Here is a 27,433-nt window from a genome sequence, read left to right as displayed (position 1 = left end):
GTCTCGTATCTACAAATTCGTACTAGTATTCACATATACTATGTATGTATATACTTTTATACATATCTTCTAAATATTTAACCTTCTGGCTTTATAGATCGTGTAAACAAAGAAAAAAAATAAAAAAGGAATTCCACTTCAAATACCTAAATAACTACACACATGTGGCACGTAGAGAAGACGCCTGATTGTCTTCACAATGCACTTTGAAGGGACATTTGAAAAATCAGGTCGCTTTTATTTTCGAAGTTTTTTTTTACTTGACAAGGTTTGCCAACTGTACACGTTTTTCGAAATCAAATGAAAGAAGTAATGATGAAGCATTTCAATTGCTGTTTTGGTGTGAAAGCGATGAAAAGCAACACATATATGTACATACAAATACATTCATTGATTAATATAAAACATGTGAACACGATATATAAATATCATATGTGTATATAGGTTTGTCTGTAAACAATATATATATGCATGTATGTTGTAAGTACACAAAAGTGATAAACTGCTACGTTTATCAGGTTGTAATATTCAGTTCGCTGTTATTGGTGTCGAAAAATCATGGAATAGATTTAGTTGGGATTTACCTGGGATTTGTGTCAAGTACCAATTAGTAAGCAGGCAACAACAATGCATATTCAACATGCTTGTTTGTATATCTGTGTGTGCATAACCTTATTTTGGCAGTGACGTAAATATTTTACATTTAGTGTCATCCAAAATAATCCCTTTAAAAAAATTACATAACTATGTATTGATAAAATTATATTTTTTAAGTTTATTATTTTTCTTTCGCTGACTCAATGAGGTAATACTTGTAATTTACTTTTTATATGTGTATGTATATACTTTCCAATTTTTCTTTTTATTGTATATCGTTCCTTATTTTATTTAGTACTAGCTTATTTGCCTTCTAAGTGAATATCTTATCTATCCAAGAACCTTGCTTAACACATTGGCTACCAAGCGGTTTTGACGAAAACCTTCCTCGGGTGCCAAGCACGTTTTTATACTCTCGCAACAAAGTTGATAAGCGAGTATTATAGTTTTGTTCACATAACGGTTGTTTATAACACCCAAAATTAAACGAGTTAGATATAGAGTGGGTTTGTCTGTCCGTCCGTGCAAGCTGTAACTTGAGTAAAAATAAAGATATCTTGATGAAACTTGGCACACTTATTTCTTGGCACCATAGGAAGGTTTGATGGGCAAAATCGGACCACTGCCACGCCCACAAAATGGCGAAAACTGAAAACATATAAAGTGCCATAAATAAAGCTTTGGAAATAAAATTTGATACAAAGGATCGCACTAAGAATGGGCATATTTGGATGTAATTTTTTTGGAGAAGTGGGCGTGGCCCCGCCCTCAAATAGGTTTTTTGTATATATCTCGCAAACCAATAAAGCTATATAAACCAAACTTTCTGCAATGGTCTCTTTTAGCCTCTTCTTAATACATTCCAAAAATGAAAGAAATCGGATAATAACCACGCCCACCTCCCTTACAAAGGTTGGGTTGAAAATTACTAAAAGTGGGTTAACTCACTAACGGAAACCCTCAGAAACACTAAATTTCGAATAAGAAATGACAGATAGAAGCTATACTCAGATTTTTTTACAAAATGGAAAATGGGCGTGGCGTCGCCAACTTACTTGGTTTGTAATAGTTTCCTTACATCCCAATGATATGATCTGAAAATAGGTCAAATCGCTTCACAACCACGCCTACTTCCTATATACCAGAACTTTGATCGTTCACTTAACAATGTATAAAGCAAGCACTAGTGAGATATCGGTGCAGAACTTTGTACAAATACTACGTTTATAGTTTGGCAGCCCCATTCTAAAAATGGTCAAAATCGGACCATAGGTTTTCAAGGCCCCATATATCGAACATGAGGAACTCGGTGCTTCTAATCTAATATTAGGGTTTCCAACTTTCAATGGACTTTATACAATATATATGACGAATATGTGTGTCAAATTGTGGGTTATATTAATATAACAAAATTAAATAAATAAATTGCGAGAGTATAAAATGTTCGGTTACACCCGAACTTAGCCCTTCCTTACTTGTTTGTTATAAACTGGTGTAAATCGAGAATATATCTAACTTTTTAGTGTTCCCGAAAGGTTTTACGGCTTTTTTCGATTTTTGAAGGTTTTTTTATTTAGCGTTTTTGTGCGGCCAGGTACTGTTCAAATGGTACGAAAATGTGCCTCGTTGTTTTTATTGTTATCTGCTTTATTTTATGTTTGTTTTTTATTTTATTAAATTATTTTATTTTATTAAAATACGAAACAAAATTGAATGTCTAACAATCCCTGCGCCGCCATGGCAACCAACGTGTTAAGAGTTTAAATTATCCTATAAAATAATTTCGGATGAGAGTATATGAGATTGTTTTTTTTTTTTTTAATTCTATGTCAGTTCTTCCACATAATTTTCGCTCCGCTTAATAAATAATTTCAACTGTACTAAATACAAATACTTTAAAACCCGAAAATCGGAAATGAGTTTTTTCTAATTATAAATGTTGATTTTTCCCACTCGTCGTATTAACTTAATATTTAATATAAAAATGTGTGACTAAAATGTATTTTAAGAAACTCTAATATTTTTTACAATTAAGAGGAAGTGACGAACCAACTGCAGTCATACATATGTATGTACATATGTACATTTTTTTCGCAGCTACAAAATTAATGTTGCTTAAACTCTGCATATAAACCTTGTGAGTTACTTTTTACGTCCTTTTTAGGAAGTGAATGGATGTGAGTTTCCGTCATTTTATGAAAATATTTTATCGAATTTAATCCAACTAGTTGCATATCTTTTGCACAATACTGTAAATTTGCAGGGCTGAATATGTATGTACATGTGTGTGTACGATATGAAAGTGAAAATTTATTATATTGCATGCATATATGTATATGTACATGTTACATGAATTGATCTATAATTATATGTATGTGTATATGCTGTAAAAAGAATATGTGTTTGTATAATAGTTTATAAATATTAGCAACACGTATACATATGTACATACATATATTGCAACATTTAACTGCACATATTTTACACATTTATAGTCGTGCTGTTGGTTGTTTCGAAACTTACATGCCATACACAACACACACAGTTGCGCGATTTTGTTTTTACTGTCGTATATTTTTTTTGTCACGATTACGTGTATTTTTACATGCACTTTCGCTGTTATCTAGCTATTCTCTGATTTAAGTGGCATTTAATGCTTTTTTAACACAGTTCTTATCAAAACTTTAACGCTTCAGTTTTAATAACATTTCCAGTTTTTTTTTACTTCGATGCTTAATATATAATAAGAAAGAAAGTGGCTCACAGGTTGTAGATAATTTCTGAAAAAATAAATATTATCATTATAAACTGGCCTCACGAGTACTTGTCGCATTTTAAACTGCTAAAATTAATATTTTTTCTGTTCTCAGGTCACGGTTGGATTTACAAAGTTTTAGCGTCCTAAAAGAGTTAAATAGATAGAAAAGCCAAAAAAAAATTTGCTAAATTCTTCGTAGAAAATTGTGATTTCGAAGTTTATTTCAGCAGCCGCCTAAATCTTTATATATATGTATGTACATACATTTTCATACACTTAAAGATATGCTATAGATAGCCCGAGAAAATAGAAATTGGATTATATTTTATTTACTTTGAGAATAAAGTTAGATATTTGTACACTTGCTCTTCAAAGTTCTATAAGGGGTTAGGTCAGTACCCCCATGAACGTCTTTGAACGTGGCCGTTTGCACAATACAATACTCAATATCTGTTATAGTTTCTTCGATTAGCTACTCTACAATGCTTGGCAAATTGAAGACAGCTAACATTGGTAATACTAAGAGCATTTTCCATGATCTCCTAAAATAAGAGTTACTTTTCATAGACAAGTTACATGTCTTTTATCGGCTTATATTTTTGCAATGATTAAGAATGAAATCTTTGCCAATCATAGAAATTAACCTGTATTATATGATATATGATATATTATTTTAGTGATCTCACTAATAATTCGCTTTAATTTTTCAATTACAGGCTCTCAAAGTACTTATATCAACAAAAGTCGGCTTGCCTATCTCTTACTGCCTGCTGAGGATTTAAACAAATACAAAAACACTTTTATTGTGGTTTGATGAATTGCTACTGGTAAACTATTCTTACGCTATCACTAATATTATTATTCTTATTACAATACAAATTGTTTAACGCTTTAAGACTACGATATTTTATTTATAAAACTTCGCTAATAGACTTTATTTATAAAACTGTACTATATACGGCCCAGTATGGATATGTCATGCGGGAAACCACACGCACGTAACTATATTAACCAACAACTCAGTTTGCACAATATGCATTTTTGACTTTTTTACACATTTAGTTACATACACATACAAATGTATTTATATTATTTTTATGCCCAAATTTAGCAGTAAACATTTTATTATTTTTCGAATAATTACATTCATACATATATACATATATCAATATTATTGAATAATTAGTCACGCTGCTAAACTGACGTTTGACGTCGTGTGTTGTGCGCTTATATCGATGCTCCACTGTATATGCTTGTATGTATGCTTTACCTTTGCTTGAGTATTTTGCAAAATTGTTAATTTAAATAAATAAGATAAGAAGTTTAAACATAAGTTTTAAATATTTTATTAAAATATTTGTGTTCTGCTCAATTTTTTAAGCCAATTATACACAGTTTTTAAGAAGAAATGCTGAATTTTAATGAATTATGTACCAACAAGTGTACATAAAGGCTTGTTAGAAAATTAACAATTAGCGCAAAATTGTAGTTACATACGAATATTACAACAAATATAATTTTTATGACTGAACACGCGCAGCTACTCTTATGAATTGTGTAAACTCTTCATTTGTTTTTAAATTTGTTAACTATGTATTATTATTTTTTTTATTTTCTATTTTATTTTATAAGTAATTGTACAACAATTAACATATTATAGTTAGTAATTTTGCATTAAATTATACTCGAATAAATGAGAACAACGAATATTGCTGCTATAAATTTACCTTATATGTATGTGTAAGAAACTTTTTACATACAACTTTATGTATCTCATCTTTTAAATGCATATTGTTGTGGCAAAACTACAGTGTCATAATTGTAGCAACATAATTTTTAATTATACAAGTATTCAAATTTGCACAAAGTATGCGTATTAGCGCATTAACATCTTTCATACATTTTACATAAGACAATAAACGTACTTTCGAAATGAATATACATACTACACACTAAAAACTGAACACTACAAATTATACATGCATACATAAATTTTGTATGTATGCATTTCAACAATTTCACAGCTTACGAAAAAGAAAGTTAACATTTAATTAAAGCAAATACTAAATATGAAATGAAAATCAAAACTCTCCAAGAAAAGTTTATAAAAGTCTAACTGAATGAAACATAGAGTATATACATATGCCTTATGAGTATTTACAAGGACTGTATAAACAATAAATCTGCCAAATCGAAAAAAATCGTAGTTATTGTTTTAAAAATTAGTATAAGCATTTGTAAGTTAAAAAGTTTTGTTAAAAATAAATCAATTAATAACAAAATTTTATTATTGCAATAAAAATCAAGCACTATATACAAATATGCATAATAATTTTCTATACAACTATTTATTATACAATAAAAATGGTATATGTGCTTACACGTTACCTAGATAGATATTATAAACACATAAAATATAGTTTATAAACACATACAACGATTAATAAATATATGTAATTAAATTTTATGCCGTCAAAAAGGAGAATTTTGCGTTTTATTTTACTGCGGCTAATAAAATGAACTGTAATTGATTGTATACTGCAACGTTATGCCGCATTGATACTACACCAACAACTGTGATATTGAAACTATATTTTATTGTTTTTTCTTTTATTTATCTCCAGTTGCTGTTGTTGTAACAGAAAATATTCTCAAATAATTTGAGAATTGCTTCCGAGTCGACAGTACATAGCCAGATTGTTGTGGGGACGGCAGTTATTGATGTTGCTGCAGTGACAGAAAACATTCCCTAATTAATTCTAAGGAAAATATAAAAATTCAAATTCAATACGTTACTTTTGGAAATGCGTGGAAATTTTGACGTGCTATTGAAAGCCCCAAAATATTTTTGTTTTTTTTTGTTATCTATACTTCTATACTAATATTATAAAGAGGAAAGGTTTGTTTTTTTGTTTGTTTGTCTCGAATAGGCTCCGAAACTACTGAACCGATTTGAAAAATTCTTTCACCGTTGGAAAGCTATACTATCCCTGAGTGACATAGGCTTATTTAGTTAAAAAAAATAGGGTTCCTTAAGAAAAATTCCGATAATGTAAAAAAAAATACCAAAAAACTTTCTTTAATCGCGAATGATGCGAAAACGATTGAAAATATAACAAAGTGATGTACTACAATTTTGTAGAACTTATCATTATCTACAAAAAACGTCGCGACATCATATCTCTAACTAATATAGTTTTGTCACAATAAGCGATTTTATATAAAAAAATTAATCAAAATACCACTACTTGAAAAGGCTCTGTATTTATACCTTAGTATTAATCATTACGAAATATATGATTTATTATTTAACCTTTATATAACTTTTTGAATTATTAGATTCTGACATTCCATTCAAAAGATATCACGAGTTAAAAATTTTGAAAAGCCGCTCGGCGGCTAACTATGCGTTGTAGAGTTGTAGGCGTCACTCGGGCACGGTGGTACGGGAATGGTCCTGTGCGGAATTAAAAAAAATTGTCGCTTGATAACAATCCATATTATCCATATTAATATTATAAATGCGAAAGTAACTCTGTCTGTCTGTTACTCTTTCACGCCTAAACGGCTGAACGGATTTTGATGACATTTGGTATGGTGATAGATGATAACCTAGAAATGGTCATAGGCTATAAATAATCACGCCATCGTTCTTAGTGGGTAGGCAGTAGACAGATAACTAAATTGAGTTAGTGATTTTTAGTCGTTTTTGTTGGGACTTTTGCTCTTTCACGTCTAAACGGTTGAACGGATTTCGATGAAATTTAGTAAGGTAATCGATGGTTACCTAAAAAGGGATATAAGATCAAAATGATCACGTCATCGTACTTAGATACCCTCTAAGTATGCAGAAAACTGAATTGAGTTAGTGATTTTTTTATGGGTTTTGCAGGGAGTTTTGCTCTATCATGCCTAAACGGCTGAACGTATTTTGATGAAATTTAGTTAGGAAATATTAATAATTAACATTTTTTTGTACATCTAATTTACAGTTACATATGTAAATATAATATAAAAATCAAAGTGTATTCAACAAAGTGAACCAAGTATTTGACATACCCGCTTTTGACAATAAAATAGTAAACAATACATGTATTTGTTTACATTAGCCCGTCTTTTTTAACTTTAACAATATAATATATATTGATAAAATTGTTTGCAATTTGTCAGTTGGAGCACAAAACCTTAGTAAATTGCTTCCATGAGTTGTTTTGCCTAAGCAGAAAGTATTCGGCATTTTCTTTTATTCATTTAAAAAAATTTTTTTTTGGTTTGAAATTTGTTTACTTTTGAATTTCAAAATTTTAATTTTGGAATAAATGTATGGGTTAAATCAATGGCAACAAACATGTCACATTCGGGTAAAAAATTGTGATATGTCATATACCTGGTTCACTTTGTTGAATACACTTTGATAAAAATGAATTGCTGTTCGTTAGTTTCGCAAAAAGTCGAGAACGGTCAAACCCATCTGGCTAATTTTAGTCTTGAAATATTCGTGGAAGGCCAGGAAAAGATTAGAGAGTGAGTAAATATGGAAAAATTGCGAGGAAGATAAAAGAATTTTATTCGAGTTGACAAGAAAAATATAAAAAGAGAAAACAAAAAAATAATATTTTGAAGGTTGTCATTGTTGCTTTGTTAAAATATTTTTGTTATTGTTCAATTGTATAAGGTTGTGTCGATAGCTCAAAACAATTTGTAACAAATAAGAAAAGGCTAAGTTCGGGTCCAACCGAATATTTTATACTCTCGCAATTTATTGATGTAATTTTATTAAGATAACACACAATTTGACCTATATATTCGGCATTAGTCCAATAGAAAATCATCATATATAGTATATGAGGGCTGATGTAATTCCAGAACCAATTTCACTCATTTTCAAGAACAGGGGCATCTTGGCACCTGTTAGTAGGCAAACTAACGGCACACTCGGCCTTGAAATTACTCCTAAATTGCAAATGAACGAAACACTAGTCGGCAAAATCGCCAAACGCTATAACGAAGATTTTCCAAATATTTAAGAAGCCGCTGGAGGTACTGCACAGGACTTTAAAATATCTTGATTGTCGATAAACGTTTTTGGTGGAGCCAGGATTCTGTTAGCAGGTGATTTACGCCAGACTCTTCCTATTATTCCTGGATCAACTGTTATTGACGGGCTAATCGCATTCCTAAAATCATATAATTTGTGGTGACACATAAAGAATCGCCAATTAACAACTAACATATGAGTTTTTTTAGCAAAAATATCAAATTGGGATTGTAGAAGCAGTTGCAAATGGTAGGGTCGCTGTTGACACCTCGATGGATTAATAACATTTCCAACACATTTCTGTCACTTCATTGACTCGAAAGAGAAGTTTTCCTGACATGAAACCTCAATATGATAACCAGAAATGACTGATTGAATGATTATATTGGTGGTAAAAAAACAAAGATATCGATGATCTTAATGCGACAATTTAGAACTTCGGTCCAGGAGAGAAAAGTAGTGTGAGTTGTCATCCTGCTGCGTAACCTCGAGTAATCAATATCGTCGCCGAAGCCAAGATTGGACCAACGTTATTTAAGGTATACCTTGCCACAAAAACGTGTGACCGGGTCTGCTAGTATACAATATTTGTAATAACTAATAAAGGCATCAAATAATTTAGTAAAAAATTTATATGTTACTAATATTTTGCTTTGAAATAATTGAAATCAATTTTATCAGAAATTTCGTCCCTTAACTCGAAGTCTTGAATTGGCAATAGAAGTGTAATATTCCATACGAATTTCCTTCCATAAATGGAACTTTTCGACCAGGTCATAATACAAAATTTAAAATTTTACTATCGAGGCAGAATTTTAAAATAGTTCAAATACCACATGGAGGCGAAGAAAAAATATTTACTCTATTGCATAAATCCAGAAGCAAAGTTACGGGATACAGACCTCAAGAGCCAAACAATAGCAAACTGCAATTCCAGAATACATATACATAAAACTTTATCGAATTTTCATAAATGAACACAGTTTCATAAATCTATATTTTTCAATTTTTTTTTAAAGTTGTTTTATGTTTTAATGAAAGTTTCTAGAACTCTGAAGTTTTTTGTGGATTATGGTGATTCGATTTAGGTAAGTTCAACTGTAACATAAATTATGTTATATTTGGCGTAGGCACCGCTTACGCGATTATAGCCGATTTTATTAGAACGCTTCATTCATTCCTCCTTCTTGCTATCTCATCCGAGGCTCTATTTGATTTTTCATTGGTGAGTCCCAAAACCTACGCACAACCACAGAAGCTGGATTCGTTTTTTTACTTTAGCTCGCCTTAAAACGGATGTCTATGGGCTACACAGAGGATACTTGGTCTAAAACCGGAAGGAGTGGACTGATTAAGCCATTTACAAAAGAATCGATCCTGGCTACAGTTAGAAACTTCCCTCACTTGTGTGAAATTTGGCTATATTAGGCTATATTATTATATCATGTTTATTTTTTAAATGTACATTCATACATATGTTCTATCATTCCCATTAAGAGATTTAATAGTAATTAATAGATCACATTAAAATATTTAGACCTTACCACTGAATTCATTTATTTTGGCAGTTTGAAGGTCGGCAATTGTGCGCCCTATTTATTTTTATTTCAATTATATATATAGTTTTGTGGTCTTGTGTAGATATTTTACAGCGCATTCCAAACTGTGCATTACAGTGGAAATAAATGTGTTCTCAATACATATATTGAATTAAATTTTTTGGACAAGCACTAAAATTTAATTGAAAATCTTCGTTTCACTTGGTATTTTCAATTTCTTCATGAAAAGAACTTAAAATCATTAATATATTTAAATAAATTGTTTTATTATATAATTAGAGAATATACACAATGTACATAAATGACTATTGCACAACAGGTGGCGCTCTGAACGCTAATAAAACCCAATAAAGGCATTCTCAATGGAAATATTTTTTTATATAAAATAACAAAATATCTATTATTTTTCAGTTGTTCCAAAAAATATTTTGCTAATTTGAATTATTAAATAAGAAACATTATAACATATTTTCAAATCGCATTCAAAATTTCTTCTTTCTTTAGTTTTTCTTTTCTTAAATGAATTTATTTCAATTAGCGCGATTTGTAATTTAATTTTTGTTACTGCATATAGACACTCTCATGTATATACACCTAGAATGGTATAAATGTGGTCTTTTTAACAAAACTAACACTTTTATTATTCATAGAAAGGAGTAAACAGAGAATTATCATTGTAATTTTAAACTGATAACGGCTTCGTTGATTTGAGATACATACGTGCTTATACATTTAGTGAAAAATCAATAAAGTTATTTACATACATACGTAACTAAGATAACTGAAAAATCGTGCTAGGCAGAATAATAACAAATAAAACAATCCATTAGCCAATTCAACAGACTGTTATGGTTAGTAGTATTATATCAAAATATAAATCTGATTTAAAACAATATGACATTGACATAAATATAAACTGTAAAACTTTTATTTCAATTGTTAGTAAATTGTTAGTACTTTTATCATTAATACATACTATAGAATGTTTTAAAAACGTGTTCTAAATGCGTATTACTTATTCTAAAATTGATCATTGTGATATTCATAATTCGAAATTTTCTATGTACATACATGTCTTTCGCCTTGTTGTAATTAAAACTAAAACGTATTTAAAAAGTCACGAAATATAAACAAATTGCACATTTAGATTTAAAAATATTAATTAGCATTTCCCCTGGGCATAACTGCAAGAAAAATGTTACTCATACCAGCTACACTGGTCACGCCCCGCATGCCAGTGTTTTGGAAATATATTAGCAAATAACGCTCTCCATCACGCATATTGATGTCATCTGAAAAGTCTAGTCGAATATCTTCTTCGTCTTGCAGCTGTTGACGACGCAAACGCTCACGATTGCGATGCTGGTGATGGCGCGAACGTTGAGGACCGGGTGTATCAAAGAAGGGATCTACAGGCGAATCGGGTGACGATGGAGGTGATTCGGCTTGATTAACATATTCATAACCGATATATTCATTTAAACTGGCGAAGTTCTCGCGATATACACCGATCCAATCGTGTTTACGTTCTTCGAAGTCATTCGGTTTAACATATTCCACTGTATTTTCTTCACCAATTTGCCACTCTGCGATATCTTTGAAGTTAACACAAGGTGCACGGTAGTTCGGATAAAGTTTAACACTGAATTCACTGCTCACTGGTTTGTGATCACTAATGTTATATGCCGGAAATGATTTGTATGACCTTTGTTCGATGGCTAGCCTCTCGTCAGGGCGTTTATTGAGTGGTTGAAGAGCATATAATATGCGATCGGTCCAAGCAGGGCGTCGTTTTAAATCATAATTTGAAGTTCCTTCATGAAATTTAAATGTTGGCGGAAAAGCTGGTAGCCGCTCGTGCATTAAGTGAAATGCTTTATGTAATTTAGTACGCACGTGCAGCAATTGGTCACGCTCAATAAGTTCAGATAGTTTCTCATTTTTAATAGCAGCTAAAACATCAGCAGGACTATCTTCGCCCATCAATCGGAAATTTAAATCACCGAACCAAAAAACATAATCGTGATCATAGATTTCACGATAATGCGGTACATGATAGTGATGGTTTTCCATTATTTGCTCATAGTCCTCGATGCGCTCATCTAAATGCTTATCATGGGCAGCCAAATGTGCGACTACAAATGTTATTGCGCAACCATACAAAGAGAAACGTATGCTAACAGCACCTTTATTCCCCCACATACCACCAAAACCGGTACGGGTAAATTCAGGTTCAATATCACGCATATGTTTCACATGAACTCGGCGAACAAACAGCGAAAGCAATAACCCTTGCATTTGTTCTGTTTTAATTACCACATAATCGTAGTCACGGAGTAATTTCTTTATTTTGTGCGTCCAAGGATCTTCCTTAAATAGGCCAAGCATTTGTTGTTGTGGTTCAACATTAACTTCCTGCAAACCAATAGCGTAAATGTCGGGCAAATCTTGTGGATTCTGCTCATCAACACCTTGAAGACCCAAAAGTGAACGCAAGGAGATATTGTCGGGAAAACGACTGCCAACATTCCATGTCACCACATACACCGAATAAGTTTCAACATATAACGGCTGTTGTTGTGGCAGCTGTTGCAGATCAGGTCCCGCCTTGGAAATATTACCTGGTGTATTAGAACTAGACTCCATCTTTCTAAATAATTATAACAGCGATTAATTCATATAACAAAATAATTACGCTATTCAAAGTAATTCATGTGTACCTTGAAATTAATAAATTGCGTCAATACGACGATACACTTTGTTAACACTTTATGGGAAGGGTGAGTAATTTTTCAAAATGGTAAGAGCGAACAACCAGAGTCGAATACTAACCACTGCAAGTAAAATTGTTTTTGTTTAAATTACGATTGGATGAATGAATACACAAATATATATTTATTTCCATTCAAGGCCACAAATGTCACAATCAGCTGATACACATTTATTTAAGTACCCAATAAGAGTTTTACTGGAAAATTGTTATGATAGCTATTCAGTTTTATGAATTTTTATACTATTTCATAGATCTGTAATAATAGTGTAATATATTTGAAGTACCTCAGATAAACATTTCTTTAGAATATAAACATAATAAATCTAATAAATATGTCGTACATATATGGTGAGGAATATATTTATGTATGTGCGTCAAATCGATTACGAAAACAAAGTTGATGTTTTAATAATGTACTAAATTTATTCATTCGTTAATTTTCTTATAACTATTTAAATCGTTTAGATAAACCTTTCTCAACGCTAACATTCATTTTGTATTGATCGTTCCAGCGCAAAATTATATTCCTCGTTTTCGTCCACAGACATTTGGCGAGTCAACAGTGCTAAAATGCTATCAACTTGCAATTGTGTTACTTCAAATTCACATTTTGTGCTAAGTTGCGGTGCTAACTCGAAGGGAACTCCTTGTACATATGGCACTGGTGACACATTTTCGGATGCATGAACCACATTGGACATAGGTGGATAAATCGGTTGTCCCGGAAACCTTCCCATTCCAAATGATGGAGGTATAGGTGGATACATCCCTACACCTTGTGCTGCTGACTTAGTGGGATCGTGGTCTGAAGTTTTTCGTTCTATGAAAATGAAATCATCTCCACCTTCATTTGCTTGTGTAGAATCTGTAGGTCCTTGAATTGCTTCTTCTGCACTAGAATCTGTGTCTTGTCTTTTCTTGGAGAAAAACGAAAGCATATTTTTACCGATTTAAAATACAAAGTTTCTATGAAATTCCGATCTAAATTAATTGTGCGACTATAAATTTATTTTGCCTTTCGATTAGTTGATTTGTTTTTGTTCTATTTATGTTGTTGACTCAAATGAAGTGTTGCCACTGTTAATTATTAATTAACATAAATAAAAAATCATTGACAAGTAATGTATTTCTATTTGACTGTAAAGATAATAGATCTATTATTATTATTCGAATAATATTGAAAATTAATGCTATGAGTTTATTTATTGCACTCATTGATACTTTTAATCTGAAAAAAAACTTTTAGAGAAAAATCTGGAAACTTACTTTTAATTGTCAGTGTTAATATTATCTTATGAATGAAATTTATTTTTTATTTTAAATGTGTTGTTTTATTTTAGATGTAATAACAGTATGATAATTTGTCATATATTGAATAGGACTTATAATATTATAATATTAAAATATCAAATGTTGAATTTTCAAAAATACTCGCAAATGCAATCCTAAATAAAGTGTTGGAGAAATCACTGAACACCTTCCTCAGCATCGAATTGAACAAATGCAGAGAACGAATATTTAACGTTCTCTGACTGCAGCTAAAAGTCCTTTGGAATAATTTATATATTACATTGGATTGAGAAGATTTTTTGTGAACTTTAAAAAACACAACCAAATCAAATATGTCGAAAGTGGAAGTGGATCCAAATTTGCCCATAATGGAGGTATTTACAATATCACTATTTACAGATAAATTTGGTGAAAGTTTTTGATCCATCGCAATCCTCAATAAATTTTGTAACACAAAATTTATATATTATGGGGTGTTAACCATGAGAAAATAATAGTGCTTAAAATACCCTTACCGTTTATATAATACGTGTTTTAATTTTGTTCAAATAGCAAATTAAAATCCTCATTAAACCACCTCCATCTGAAGAAGAAAAAATAACACTACGTCCAGTGAATACTAAACATCCATATTACAAACGACCAGGGCGAGGACACAATCATGATCTTTGTGATGCTTGCGAGGAAGGTGGAGATCTACTTTGTTGTGACCGTTGTCCATCCAGTTTCCATTTGCAGTGCCAGTAAGTACACGTGTTTATTTATGTATGTATAATTGAATAATACAAGATCCGTTCGTTCTTATTAGCGACCCACCGCTAACAGAAGAAGATATACCAAGTGGACAATGGCTTTGTCATAACTGCCGCATGACCCTTAAGCCTACATCATCATCTAAATCAAGTTCTGTTGAGCGCAATGCTGCAGGTGCCGTAACTGCCTCACGTACAGACAGCTCGCGGCCAAGTACACCATCAATTGATGCCGAAGCGACACCATTTAAATTTCGTAATTTACGGAAACGTAGTAGTAGTCGTGCATCTTTTTGCAGCGATCTAAGCAATACTGAAAAATATTTGTCAAAATTGCCAGTAGGTATACAAAGAGCATTGGACCCAAACAAAAAACCTACTCCACTTGATGAGCTGATAAAAGCTGCTAGCATATTAAATCCGAAACAATTCGAGTTGCCGCGTGAGTTGGAAATACACTCTCAATTTCCTGGCAATGATAAAGGTTAGTATAACTAATTAATTTACCAAATAAAATAAAACTTTAATTTTATTTTAGTTGAACCTATACGCAAGAATGGAAATGGGAATAAAAAACCAAGCAATATACGAAGAAATTCCAAACCATATGAGCTAGACTCTCAGGGTATGGTGCCATTGCCAGCTAAAACATGTTTTTATTGTCGAAAATCTTGTAAGAAAGCTCCACTGGTAGCCTGTGACTATTGCCCATTATATTTTCATCAAGATTGCCTAAATCCTCCTATGACAGCTTTACCAACGGGTTTATGGATGTGTCCGAACCATGTGGAAAACTTCATTGTAAGTTAATAAATTTCAAAATTAAATTGAGTGAAATATAATAAATATTTTTTTCTTTAGGATAATCATCTAGTAAACAGCATTTCAGCAACAGAACGCATTCGTTTGTGGGATAAGTTTGCTCAACCTTTTGATCATGAATCAGTGAAAATGGAATTTTTCAGACGCGTACACATGCGTAATCCACCCTTTCGAATTAAAGTGCCAATAAAAGCACGTGAAACAATTGAAATTCCGCCAATGGTTAAGTATCACTACGAAAATCCTCCTCCTCTTTTACCGTCATTACGTGAAACTTTACGCTATGATATAGTAAAACGACGCAAATGTCTTCCTAGCTCGCCTGAAATAATATCAAAAGAAACCGTAGCTGAATCAGTTTTCAAAGACTTGGAAGCTCTCCAAAGTGCCAAAGCTAAATTTCGCGAAATACAGAAGGAATTGGGACAAGTAGCTGACTTGAGTAGCAGCGAAGAAGAAGACAATACTGTAACAGAAAACGAGGATAAAAAAGATCAAGATGTAGAGACCAAAACCGACAATGACATTACAGACAAAGGGAAGGTAGAAGAGGACGACAAAATAAATAAGTTTAAAAGTAATAAGAAACGTAGTAAACGTGGAGAGTGTACTAAAAACAGTTTAACTGATGTACAAATCAAAAGCGAAGAGGAAGTTAAAATCGACAATGATACTGAAAAATTCACTGAGAATCAAACGCAGCAACAACAAGAAGTGGATAAAATCAAAAGTGAAGATGAAGAAGAAACTGACGATGAAACTAAATATATTGCTGATATAGATGCAGAACTTCGTTATCTAGATGTTGATTTAATAAAGAAGTTAGCATTTCAACGTGTGCAACAATTGGTGCAGGAACACCCAGAAATTGTAGTGCAATATCAAAATCGTACTGCCGCCAAAAGAATACGTGAGCTTTCACAAATCGATCCACCACAAGTATTACCATCACAAATACTCTCGCCAGAAGATGTAAGGCGTTTATCCATAATGTTTACTGGTGAGACGTCCTCCATATTGGCCCAACATCAAACTGATAGTGATAACGACTTGCCACAATTACATCCGGCATTAGCCACTGCTGCTGCTATTGTTGCTGCTGATGAAGAAGAACAGAAATACAAACCACGCATTCGTACCGATGGCGAGAAAGCTTACGAAATAGCAACACGTCTTGAGCTGAAATTATTGAGATGTAAAGTACGTGCTCGCGCTGTACTAACGCCACTGGGCGACATTTTGGAAGATAATCGTTGGTTTAGTAATGTTGAGCTACATTCGTCATTTTTTATGCGTTATCGCAATATGCACATCGGATCTGGCCAAACATCTGTTGATGTAAATCTTTCCATTATTGGATACTGTTGTCGGATTTCGCCTAAACATGCAACTATTTTCTACGACGATTTTACGAAAACCTTTGAGCTCATCAACTACTCGGAGCACGGCACCGAAGTTAATGGACAACTTTATTCATGCGATTTTACTGATTATGGACCAACGCCGGCTAAAAAACTTAAAAACGAGGACATCGAGTTACAGAAACGTGTTCAAGAGATTTTAGACAAACGTCGTGGTATACAACGACAACATTATATAGTAGACAGAAATTCAAGGTAGACAACAAAATAAGTTTATATATAAAATTGTTATATATTGTCTGTTACAGAATGGCACCACCAATGAAACCTGAATGTAAATGTACTTTCGTTCAAGAGCCTCCTATGCTTGCCGGTGCTTGGGAAGGAACGGCCATACTTACACATGGCACTCTAATACGTTTCGGCTGTTTGTCTTTTGTTTTCTCAATACCTGAATTAGGATCAAGTAATGGTCAGGGCTAGGGATTTGTCGTTTGGATGATGAATTCGGTTAGCTGCAATAAGTGTTAATTTTTTAAAAATGAAAATTTAAAAATAGCTTTTAGCATATTGCTTTTAATTTAAAACAATCACTTAGAAAGTAATGCAAAATGATATGATGATGTTTTATAAAACATCATTACTTTGCGCAAACAATTCGTGATGCTTAATAAAAGGTTATTCGTTTTTTTATTATCTACATATTTATTTCTTAGTATGACATATTATTTTAAATAAAATAATACTCTAATATATATAAAATGTATAAAAACGTGAAACTGCTACGCTTTCACATTTTGTAAATGCAGTTAATCGTTCGCAAAGTTGTAATAATAATACATATTTTACGAATTATATATATCTTAAATAAAGTTTAACTTAGAAGAATACATTTATGCATTTTAATTAATATCAAACTGATAAATTTAGTAATATATTTATTACATTGAAAATACAGTTGAACTTCCATAACTTGAACTCTTGAATGGACACTATTGACCAAATTTGGTAAAATTTCATACAAATTACCTTCCATAACACGAAGTATTGTGGTGATTCGAGTTAGAGAAGTTCAACTGTCGTTCCTATTGAAATACGCCGGGTTGCAAAATTTTACGACAAGAATGCAGACAATAATAAATTGATTTCTTTGTTTTTTTTTCAGACTTCTATTGTATTGTATCGTTCAAACAAGAGTTCTTACTATTTAAGTAGTCATATAAGAAAATATTTGTGGATCTGGTTTCCAATTAGGCTCCTTTAGCATATTTGTTGCATAAGTATATATATAAACTTATATATACATCTAAATTTATATGGGAAAGAAATCTATAATTATTTGCCATAGACAAATTTTATAACTAATTTTTATATAATTTTATTTTAAATTTTATAATAATTTTATCTGAATTTCCTGGTATATTTAAAACATTTTATTTTTACCAAACCATGCGTAACTTTATTTTGACAACACTGTTTCTTCGGTAATTTTCCTTATCAGACTTAACGAAACTTTTGTAAACAGCTGATAAATTTTCTTTGGCGCTACCGCTATCCAAAGATTGCGTGGAGCAAGTTTGTGTCGGAATTTAGAAGTGAAGCAATCTTCTTCATAAACATATCCAAGAATAGCAATACTAACAAAATCTAATTTACATATACATACATACATATATAAAGAATATCCGTTGTAGATAGTTCTAGTGTTTACGTATTTTTTAATTTTATTGCGTATAAATAAATACGTCGTGATGAGCTTGTGAAATGAACGCGTTGCGTAACCTCTTCAGCTCGAGGACACTAAATAGTGTAAGGCAACATGGCCAGAATGTCCTCTTTAATATTGCACAACCAGTTGATGGTGCACCTGCGGTTGCACCAATTGCAGACTTCGATGAAGGTGTCGATAAAGGATCACGTCAACCGTTGAAAATACCTAAATCGATTCTCGATGCAACTACTTTTAATGGTAAAAAGTTTGGCGAAACAGCCGCACATTCATCCGGCTCGATTTCGCCAACTACCTTAAAACGTTTGCGATGCATGGAGCGCAAGGTTGAGTTAGTTTATCGCTGTAAACTGTGTAACACACGTAACAGTAAGCTGGTATCTGAAGCTGCATACAGAAGCGGTGTGGTAATTCTCCAATGTGACGGTTGTTCTGTAAACCATTTAATAGCCGATCATTCTGGATGGTTTGCCAAAACCAAAGGCAAGAGCTTCGACCAGGTGCTAGCAGAGAAAGGTGATCGGGTTAAGGTCATCAAAGTAAACGAAAAAGGCGAATTAATTTAGCTACAAGCAATAAGAATTTAAATTACAGTCTGCTTAAATATGATTTTCTGTTATCAATTAGAAACACTACTGCACAAAACAACATTGTATCATAAATAACAATTTTATAAAAAAAAAACTCACTAGATAAAGAGCTTGAAAGAGACTAAGCCATCGTATACACGTTTCTTTTGTTTGTGGTACCGATGGTTTAATGTTCACAAGTAAAAAGGAGAACTGCGAAAATTAACTTAAAAATTTGTCATATTAATCTAATAGTAATTAATGTAAATATGTGTATTGTAAACAAGTAATGTGATAATAGTAAAAAAATGCTTTAATTTGAATTTGTATAGTAGAATCATGTAACCACGTTTTTGTGCAGTGGATTAATATTCTGAAATAAATAATGTATAATAAATGCAAACTTATTGTAAAACTTCCAAAAATGGCAATAAAAATAAAAGAGCAAAGCAACAAAACATTGGCGATCAATATTTTATTTCATTATAAAATACACGTGATTACGTTTTTGTCAAATCATTGTTTGTACAATGTATGTACACAATATTTTTACATATGTATATACATATATATTGTTGGATAACAATTTTGTTTGTGTCTAGAACTTAGAAAACAAAATTATTAATTGGTACACATGCATGTGTCCCATAAGCATTAATTAATGCTCTATTTGCAAAAGCGATCTTCCATTTCATATACGATATAAAACATTGAAATCAATTAGAGCAGCTAGAAATAAAAACAAACACTTTTATTTTGCGTTAGTGATTGTATCCGAGTGATATAAGTATTTGATTATCATTCGGTAGTTCACTGGTTTAAATCCCAGCTGAGAAGTTTTTTTATGTTTAGGGGTTGTTTTTAATATGTACAATAGAATTTCACAATCTGATATGAATTTCGTAATAAGGAATGAAATTAAAATAATAGATTATTTACCGGCTGATTATAAGCAGCTAAAGGCCGGCTGCAACTCAAAAATTATTTTTGCACCCTTTTAATTAAAATTTTAATTTTACTCAAAGTTAAGAATTTTCTTATTTACCTGTTATTTATATTTTTTTATGTTAATCCCATATAATAATGAATCATATTCATAAAAGTGTTGGAAACAAAATTAATTGAGATTAAATTCTAATTGTGCTGATAACTACTGCATACATACATACATACATACATCATATGTATAGAAATGTTAGTAAATTAATAGTAGATGGTGATGGCGCGCGTACAAATGATTTGTGATAAGATAAAAGTTAACAGTAGCTAGTCGGCGTTGTCATTGGTCTGGCGATAATGTACCTGTTAATGTTAACAAATGTACATATATAATGATTCTGGTTTTATTTTTATAATAAATCATTTTCATATAATTTTCATACTCATATAATTGATTTTTTTATAATATTTATAGAATTTAGACAGATCCTAAGTAATAAGTAAGAAACGGTCGCTATTATGTTGTATGAGAGATTAGAACAAAGTAAACAATTACTTATTTATATCCAAGGGCGTATTTTCTCGAAAATATTTATGAAATAATAATCAGAAACAACGAAAGTGTTTGGTTTCAATGTCATTATTATTATGGGGAACAACTCAATTTAAGCAAACAATTAATTGATTATTAATATGAAGTCCTACCAACTCATTGAAACTGTTAATATGTACTTAAGTACTCTGTTGATTTATACCGTTTCACTTTATGGAAATTTATAATTGTAAGATCTTGTGCAAATTTTAGCGTGAGAAATTTTGTATAACAATAAATTTCTGAATTTTAGTTAATACAATTTATAATATGCTTATCTTATCTTTTAAAGAATTGCGAAAGACATATTTATAGTGTCAATGATTTGTAATTAATGATACCAAGGCTAGTTGTTTTGTTTCGCATAATAAATGTTTAAGAGCAATACCAGTTTAGTGATTCATTACTTGAGATGTCAATGGGTAGAAAGGTTGTTTGACAACTGAAGTGTTGAGTTAGGCCTTTACTGCTTTGATGGTTATGCACAACAAATTACTGTAGGACAATGATTAGAACGGAGTACAATAAAACATATTTAAAGTGATATATGCTTATAAATATACATAAATATATTAAGGTAGTTTTAAAATAATAATAAAAGTTTTATTTATACATTTCCGACTGTAGCCTAATTAAGTAAATCTTTTGATTTTGCATATATCTATGTACATACAAACAAACATATAAAATTCAACAGTAAATACAAACATTCGCTGGGAAATTCTCCTGGATCTTTTGTTATATGATTACTAGTCTATATTCTTACCAGTAACAAGGGTTACTAAAACAACAACAAGCCGATATTTCCCTTGGTCCCACCATATAGCCAATAGCCAAAGGAAGAGAATACAGTAAACGCGACATAAAAGCAATCAACTGGAGTGAGCTCTATAATTGGGTCCATGTAAAGGAAATTGACTTCCTCTAACTGGAGTGAGCTCTATAATTGGGTCCATGTAAAGGAAATTGACTTCCTCTAATGACTATTAACTCTGCAGCAAACCTCCAAATTAATCAGGAAATCATTGCTGCTGGATTAACAATAAAAATAACAACATTATGATTCGATAACTAGAGGAGTATTAGAGCTGTAGACGGATTACAGATTACAAGGATAAAATCATAATTTTGATTCCAAATATTATAATATAACTATCTTTACTTAAGCCTTACTTGTGATTTATTGCTTCCGCTTTTAATCAAAACCTTATTAAAATAATTATGCGAAATATACGTGTATGTCCAATTGTTTATTTTATTCTTGTCAGTAGGAAACAATTATGTTTGCTTCTAGGTATTGTTATATGCATTATTATTTGCTTAAATCTAAGCTTAAAAATGCAAACCAATGTATTTGCTTCGTAAAATTAAAACAATTGAGTTTACGCTTATTCGCTTGGTTAAACGCTACTTATTTGTATTTGTATAAATATTAAAATTATTCAGTTACTTACGTATGTGTTGGATATATATATGTATGTATATATATATTGATAAACAACACCACTACTAAATACGAGCGTTGTATTCTATATTTATACAAATAATAGAAAACTATTTAGATCAAAATATATACATAATTCTAGATACATACATACATATATATTTATGTTTTTAACGTATCTTTAAAACGTATTTCCCATAAGTCGCATATAGGACACACGAATAACATACGAATTGTTATGACTTCGTATGGGATGATCAAGTTGTGATTATATTTATTCATATTGAATAGTTTATTAGTATTATATGTGGTTTATGGGTATATGCCTTTATATATAATTTTGTTACATATTTTATTTACTGCCGAATTTATTGTTATTTATTTAAACAAGCAATTTTTTTTAATTCGATAAAAAAACAAAACAAAATTTTGTTATTTGAATAAAAACCATCTGAGTAACTTGAATTAAAGTAATTGAAAATACATATGTACAAGTAATACTTGTTGTGTTAATCTATTTGTGAGCACTGTCTTACATTTAAAAGAAATGAATCGTTATAAAATAAGTTAATATTTTAGTTTCGCAAACATAATTTAAACTCACAACCTACTGATTCCACTACCGAGTGATCACGATTTCAGCGTGTGGGTCACTCTAACATACTTTGAAATTTTCTTTTTTGTATTGCAATTTTTTTTTACTTTGAAAAGTGATAAAAATAGTTTATTTATAATTTTTTCTCTTCTATCTTAATTTTGGAAGAGCACGTATGTTATGTTTTGTTCAATAAACACATGTGTACGATTCTTCAACTTCTGTGTAATCTATTTCTCAAATAGCCGGTGTCATTTTCAAAAGGTTTTGCCCAAAAACAAGGCGTTGGAATAATTAATGGTAAAGCAGATAGAAGAATTCAGCTAATATATAATTATTGAATGGTTGCTTTTAATAGCCCTATAACTCAACCGGGATTTAAAATGATTTTTTCAGGAAAACTTTGTGAATGAGACTTTTAAAAGTGTACGTGTATATGTTAGTATATGCATGCATAAAGAATTTATTCTTGCCTTAAAAGTAATGTTGAAAAGGCTTTAATAAACCAATTACAGTTGGACTTCCCTAAACCGAATCACCACAATCTGCAAACTTCGAGTTAGAGTGACTTCGAGTTATGGAAGGTCATTTTTATGCAATTTGACATCTATTGCCAATTCCGGAGTTCGAGTTATGGAAGTTCAATTGGAATTTGTTATTTTATAAATTAAATTTGAATAAATTTGTGCTTAGCTGTATTCGGATTCGAGCTTGCTTTAAAACATGCCATGTTAAAATTATAATACAGAGATTTATCTTTTTCATATCTACCAAATGATTTCTTCAAACTGGGTAGTATGTTACCATAATAAACGTAAATATTTAAACTATACCAACACCAAGGAAAATTAAAAGCGTAAATTCAATTGATATACGGTTATTTTTAATATGAGAAATTTCACCTTTACTTCTTCTTAAGTTTACATTGTATTTTACATTATACAAATTCTAAGTACATTCTTATGTTAGAAAATCAAGCTAGAGCAATTACTGTAAAGTAATTTATTTGTATTAATTAATGTAAATTTGTGTATTAATACTTGTGATATTTTCAGCATACTAATAAATAATTTTACATATGAAAAATATGTAGTAATAGTTATAAAAAAATCTCTTTTATTGTAACTGTGTAACATATAAAAAATAGCTAAAATAAAAAAATAAGTCTTACAAATTGAAGGGCATCTAATTCATGTATAACTTTGTAAAGCATTAATATTACTAATTGATTGAAAAAAATCTTACAATTTTTATTATAATACAATTTTATTACTACATCGCGCTTAGTAAAATTAGTGTTAAGTTTATTGTTGTTGTGGTTCTATATGCTTAAGCTACTATGCTATACTTAACTGCTGCCTATAATACCTTTTATAGGTCTATATAAGTGGATCAGTAACTTTGATGTATACGTGAGTTTGGACGATTATGTCGTCGCTTATGTAAATATAAGCCAGCTGCTTGCGCGAATGCCGAGCCACAAATCTTACAAACATATCGTTTGATAGCGTCGTGTATTTGTTTGTGATTCTGCAGATTTTTAAGTGATTTGAAAGTTTTTCCACAAATGTCGCATTTGAATTCTTCATCGTTATAGTGCTGTCTAGCATGATCTAACATGGATTGTCGCGTGGGAAATAAACGACCGCAATGAGAGAAATCACAACGGAATGGACGATCACTGGGATTGGTATGCTGTGCGCGATGCGCATTAAGGTACACCATATTTGTGAATGATTTACCACATATGTCACACGAGTAGCCGTCATCGTACTCTGAACTGTCCATGTGCATTAGTGGATTTCCATTTTCCGCAATAACCATGTCGCTGCCTGTATGCGGGATATTAGCCAATGAAGGTAGTAAGAGTTCATCGTTGTGACGACGCATATGTTCATCGTACACTTCTTTAGTTCGAAAACTGGCCGTGCATAAGTCGCACCAGTATTTTACTTCCTTATTTGTGGGTGTGTGTATTTGCTTGTGTTGATTCAGCTGATCAACATCCAAAAAGCTAACAGGACAGACATTACAAGCGTAACTACCCTCTGGCTGATGGGTGTTGAGATGCATATCTAGTTCTCGTGGTGATTGCACAATAATAGGACAAAATTCACATTTAAATGGTGCAATATCCGCATCCATAAACTGCATTTGGTCGTAATAAGTGTAAGTAGGTACAAATACCTTATTGTTTTGCTCGCAGAGCAAACGTTCCTGTTTCTGTTTAGAGTAATCGAAACGCAATTGTGAGATTCGCTTCGATATTTGAATGGTGCTGACGTCAATCATCTTTTGCAGCTCAGCTGCCATCTGCTGTAGTGCCTCTCCTCGTTTTTCTTTACTACGGTAGTCTATGTTATACTTATTATAAAAGCATGGATGTTGCTCGACCATTGATAAAAGTTTCATAGTTGAGACATCATTCCAAAGAGCAGAGGAGCGTCGTCGGTACACGGTTTCCTGAAATGTTATTTAAGGTATATTGTGATTCTTGGAATTACATTTTTATGCTAAAAATAGAACTAAAATATATGTCTAGATTTGTTCAATTCACTGTATATAAAAAGGCACTAAATTGTTAACCAATAACTTAAAATCTTTCATATTTAATGAAATTCTACTACCTTCACGACAGCTTCAGTCATCTTTTGATTGCCACCATAAAAACGATTAAGAAAATGTAAATCCTTGAAATACCACAGCGTACTAATATTGGTATTCTCTAAAGACATTCGATTGCATTCCCTCTTATACACTGTTCTTAAATTGTCCCACTTGCGAGTTACAGCATCCTTTGCTAAAGATAAATTGAAGCGCCGTTTAAATTCCATTACAATCCAATCGAGAAAATGTTGTCTTTTAGAACGATCACGAAATTGAGGATGCCGGTGATCCCAAAGAAATGTGTTCCGCCGATATGAATCAATAAGAAATTGTATCATTTTGCGATCTTTTATATGCATAGTTAGACCAGATTCCTAGAAAACAAGGATTATTACCATAACATATATAATAACCTATAATATACCATTTCATGATTTCCGCCCAATAAGGATTGTTCAACTAAATCATCGTAATTATTTTCGTCATCCTCTTGATAACTGGGATCATCTTCATCGCCATTGTTAGCGTAATCATCATAATTTCCGTAGTTATCAGGAATATAGCTGTCACCATCTCCTTCCATTGCAACCGCTGGCTCCGCATGTTCCTGCTTTACTGAATACAAAGAATTCACAGTGTCTGCTAATTCATTTTCTGTTGATAATCCAGTTATAATTGAGTTATCAGGTTTTGGTGGTTCTAATGTTTCCTGAGAAGATATCAAAATTATTATTATTTTTTTAAAGAATCCATAATATTTATCACTCTTACCTCTTCTATTTCCTCTTTAATCATAACTGTTTGTGGTACTAATAGCGAGGGATCGGTGTCTGTAAGATCTTCTGCGTTGCCGCCACTATGTCCGCTGTTGTTTTCACTGTAGGAACCATTATAGCCGAGTCTGTATAAAATATAATAGTATAAAAAATGTATATATTATTTTTTCGCTAAAATGCATTCAATAATCAATACAACTGATAAATCAAAAAGAACACACATATTTATAAAAGTATATTATATGTTGTACTCCCACTAAAATGTTCACTAACGTCACGCCAATTTATAAATATGTTGCTACTATTTTAATAGCTACAAAAGATGCTATATAATTGACCTACCCCAGCATATCGCCAAACAGTCCTTTTTGGCCCATTGTTTGTGCCCCATGATCTGTTTGCATATGTCCAATAAAAGCGTCGAAATACAGAAATTTTGTCGGACAAAACATACAACCTAATGCAAAGTATTGCTGATCTTCTGTAGCTGTTATGATGCCGCATTCTTTTGTGCATAGGCGAAAGATATCCTCATCGCTTGTTGGTTGATAGGGTAAAACACTCATCTTTAGCTCCCACAGTAATTAAAAACAAAATATATCCAATTATATAGTCGTATTTTCACAAAGTTAGTTCGTTTTAATTATTTTCCGATAATTTTTCTTCTATTCTGGTAGCAACCACCATTCGTGTATTCTTCTTTTCTTTACTTTGTCTGACAATCTGACAACTCATAAACATGGTTGCCAACTCTTTTTTTTTTAACAATTTGCAATTTATTAGATAAATCATTTAGCATGATGAAAAAAAAATCAATCATAATAAAATAATAAAGTATACAAAAATATAGCAGTTATTAAAAATGGTTAAAAATATTATCCTAAAGTAATGTCCTATTTTGATAAAACAGCGGATGATTAAAAAATATCGATTTTTTATCGTTGCTTTAAACAAACCAATATTTTTAAGACTATTGAAACAACTGGTTATAAAATATAATTAATGCAAATTCTTATAATAACAACCATCTTTATTATTTGTTATTACTAATCAGGATACGCTATACAATGTCAGTAAAACCAATGGGGGTATGTTTATAATCGTTTAAAATTTAATCATAATGAACTTTAAATGTTTACATACTCCTCCTAATAATCTTAAATGTTTTCGTTTTCTTGAATTTTATCTCCAATGCTAAATTTAAATTTCTTTGTTCTTTACTTTTAATGGTG

General features: G+C 31.4%; 5 protein-coding genes and 1 long non-coding RNA gene across 6 annotated transcripts; 2 read left to right on the top strand and 4 right to left on the bottom strand.

Moving 5' to 3' along the window:
- Positions 1-5,180: 5,180 nt before the first annotated feature.
- LOC128922341 (uncharacterized) lies at positions 5,181-7,181 on the bottom strand. The gene is made up of 2 exons (XR_008471583.1): positions 6,152-7,181; positions 5,181-6,082 (listed from the first exon to the last, which is right to left on the bottom strand). It is a non-coding gene; the product is annotated as an uncharacterized LOC128922341 (long non-coding RNA).
- A 3,016-nt stretch (positions 7,182-10,197) lies between these two features.
- LOC105217850 (inositol polyphosphate 5-phosphatase K) lies at positions 10,198-12,833 on the bottom strand. Its single transcript, XM_011193077.3, has 2 exons — positions 12,673-12,833; positions 10,198-12,602 (listed from the first exon to the last, which is right to left on the bottom strand). The coding sequence occupies exon 2, from the start codon at positions 12,596-12,598 to the stop codon at positions 11,111-11,113; it is 1,488 nt and encodes a 495-aa protein (XP_011191379.1). The 5' UTR covers positions 12,599-12,602; positions 12,673-12,833; the 3' UTR covers positions 10,198-11,110.
- Positions 12,834-13,122: 289 nt separating this feature from the next.
- LOC105217851 (uncharacterized) lies at positions 13,123-13,801 on the bottom strand. Its single transcript, XM_011193078.3, has one exon. It carries the CDS (start codon positions 13,661-13,663, stop codon positions 13,208-13,210), a length of 456 nt encoding a protein of 151 aa, XP_011191380.1. The 5' UTR covers positions 13,664-13,801; the 3' UTR covers positions 13,123-13,207.
- Positions 13,802-14,130: 329 nt separating this feature from the next.
- LOC105217852 (PHD finger protein 12) lies at positions 14,131-17,650 on the top strand. The gene is made up of 6 exons (XM_011193079.3): positions 14,131-14,389; positions 14,568-14,758; positions 14,824-15,251; positions 15,306-15,568; positions 15,629-17,205; positions 17,259-17,650. Exons 1-6 carry the CDS (start codon positions 14,348-14,350, stop codon positions 17,431-17,433), a joined length of 2,676 nt encoding a protein of 891 aa, XP_011191381.2. The 5' UTR covers positions 14,131-14,347; the 3' UTR covers positions 17,434-17,650.
- Positions 17,651-18,478: 828 nt separating this feature from the next.
- LOC105217853 (DNL-type zinc finger protein) lies at positions 18,479-19,708 on the top strand. Its single transcript, XM_011193080.3, has one exon. It carries the CDS (start codon positions 18,715-18,717, stop codon positions 19,243-19,245), a length of 531 nt encoding a protein of 176 aa, XP_011191382.1. The 5' UTR covers positions 18,479-18,714; the 3' UTR covers positions 19,246-19,708.
- Positions 19,709-22,300: 2,592 nt separating this feature from the next.
- LOC105217859 (zinc finger protein 189) lies at positions 22,301-26,934 on the bottom strand. Its single transcript, XM_011193087.3, has 5 exons — positions 26,544-26,934; positions 26,197-26,326; positions 25,850-26,134; positions 25,446-25,799; positions 22,301-25,281 (listed from the first exon to the last, which is right to left on the bottom strand). Exons 1-5 carry the CDS (start codon positions 26,765-26,767, stop codon positions 24,211-24,213), a joined length of 2,064 nt encoding a protein of 687 aa, XP_011191389.2. The 5' UTR covers positions 26,768-26,934; the 3' UTR covers positions 22,301-24,210.
- Between the last annotated feature and the right edge of the window lie 499 nt (positions 26,935-27,433).

Source organism: Zeugodacus cucurbitae, chromosome 5 (assembly GCF_028554725.1).
Source record: "Zeugodacus cucurbitae isolate PBARC_wt_2022May chromosome 5, idZeuCucr1.2, whole genome shotgun sequence".
In the NCBI taxonomy this organism is placed as follows: domain Eukaryota; kingdom Metazoa; phylum Arthropoda; class Insecta; order Diptera; family Tephritidae; genus Zeugodacus; species Zeugodacus cucurbitae.
This window is presented reverse-complemented; position numbering and strand designations above follow the sequence as displayed.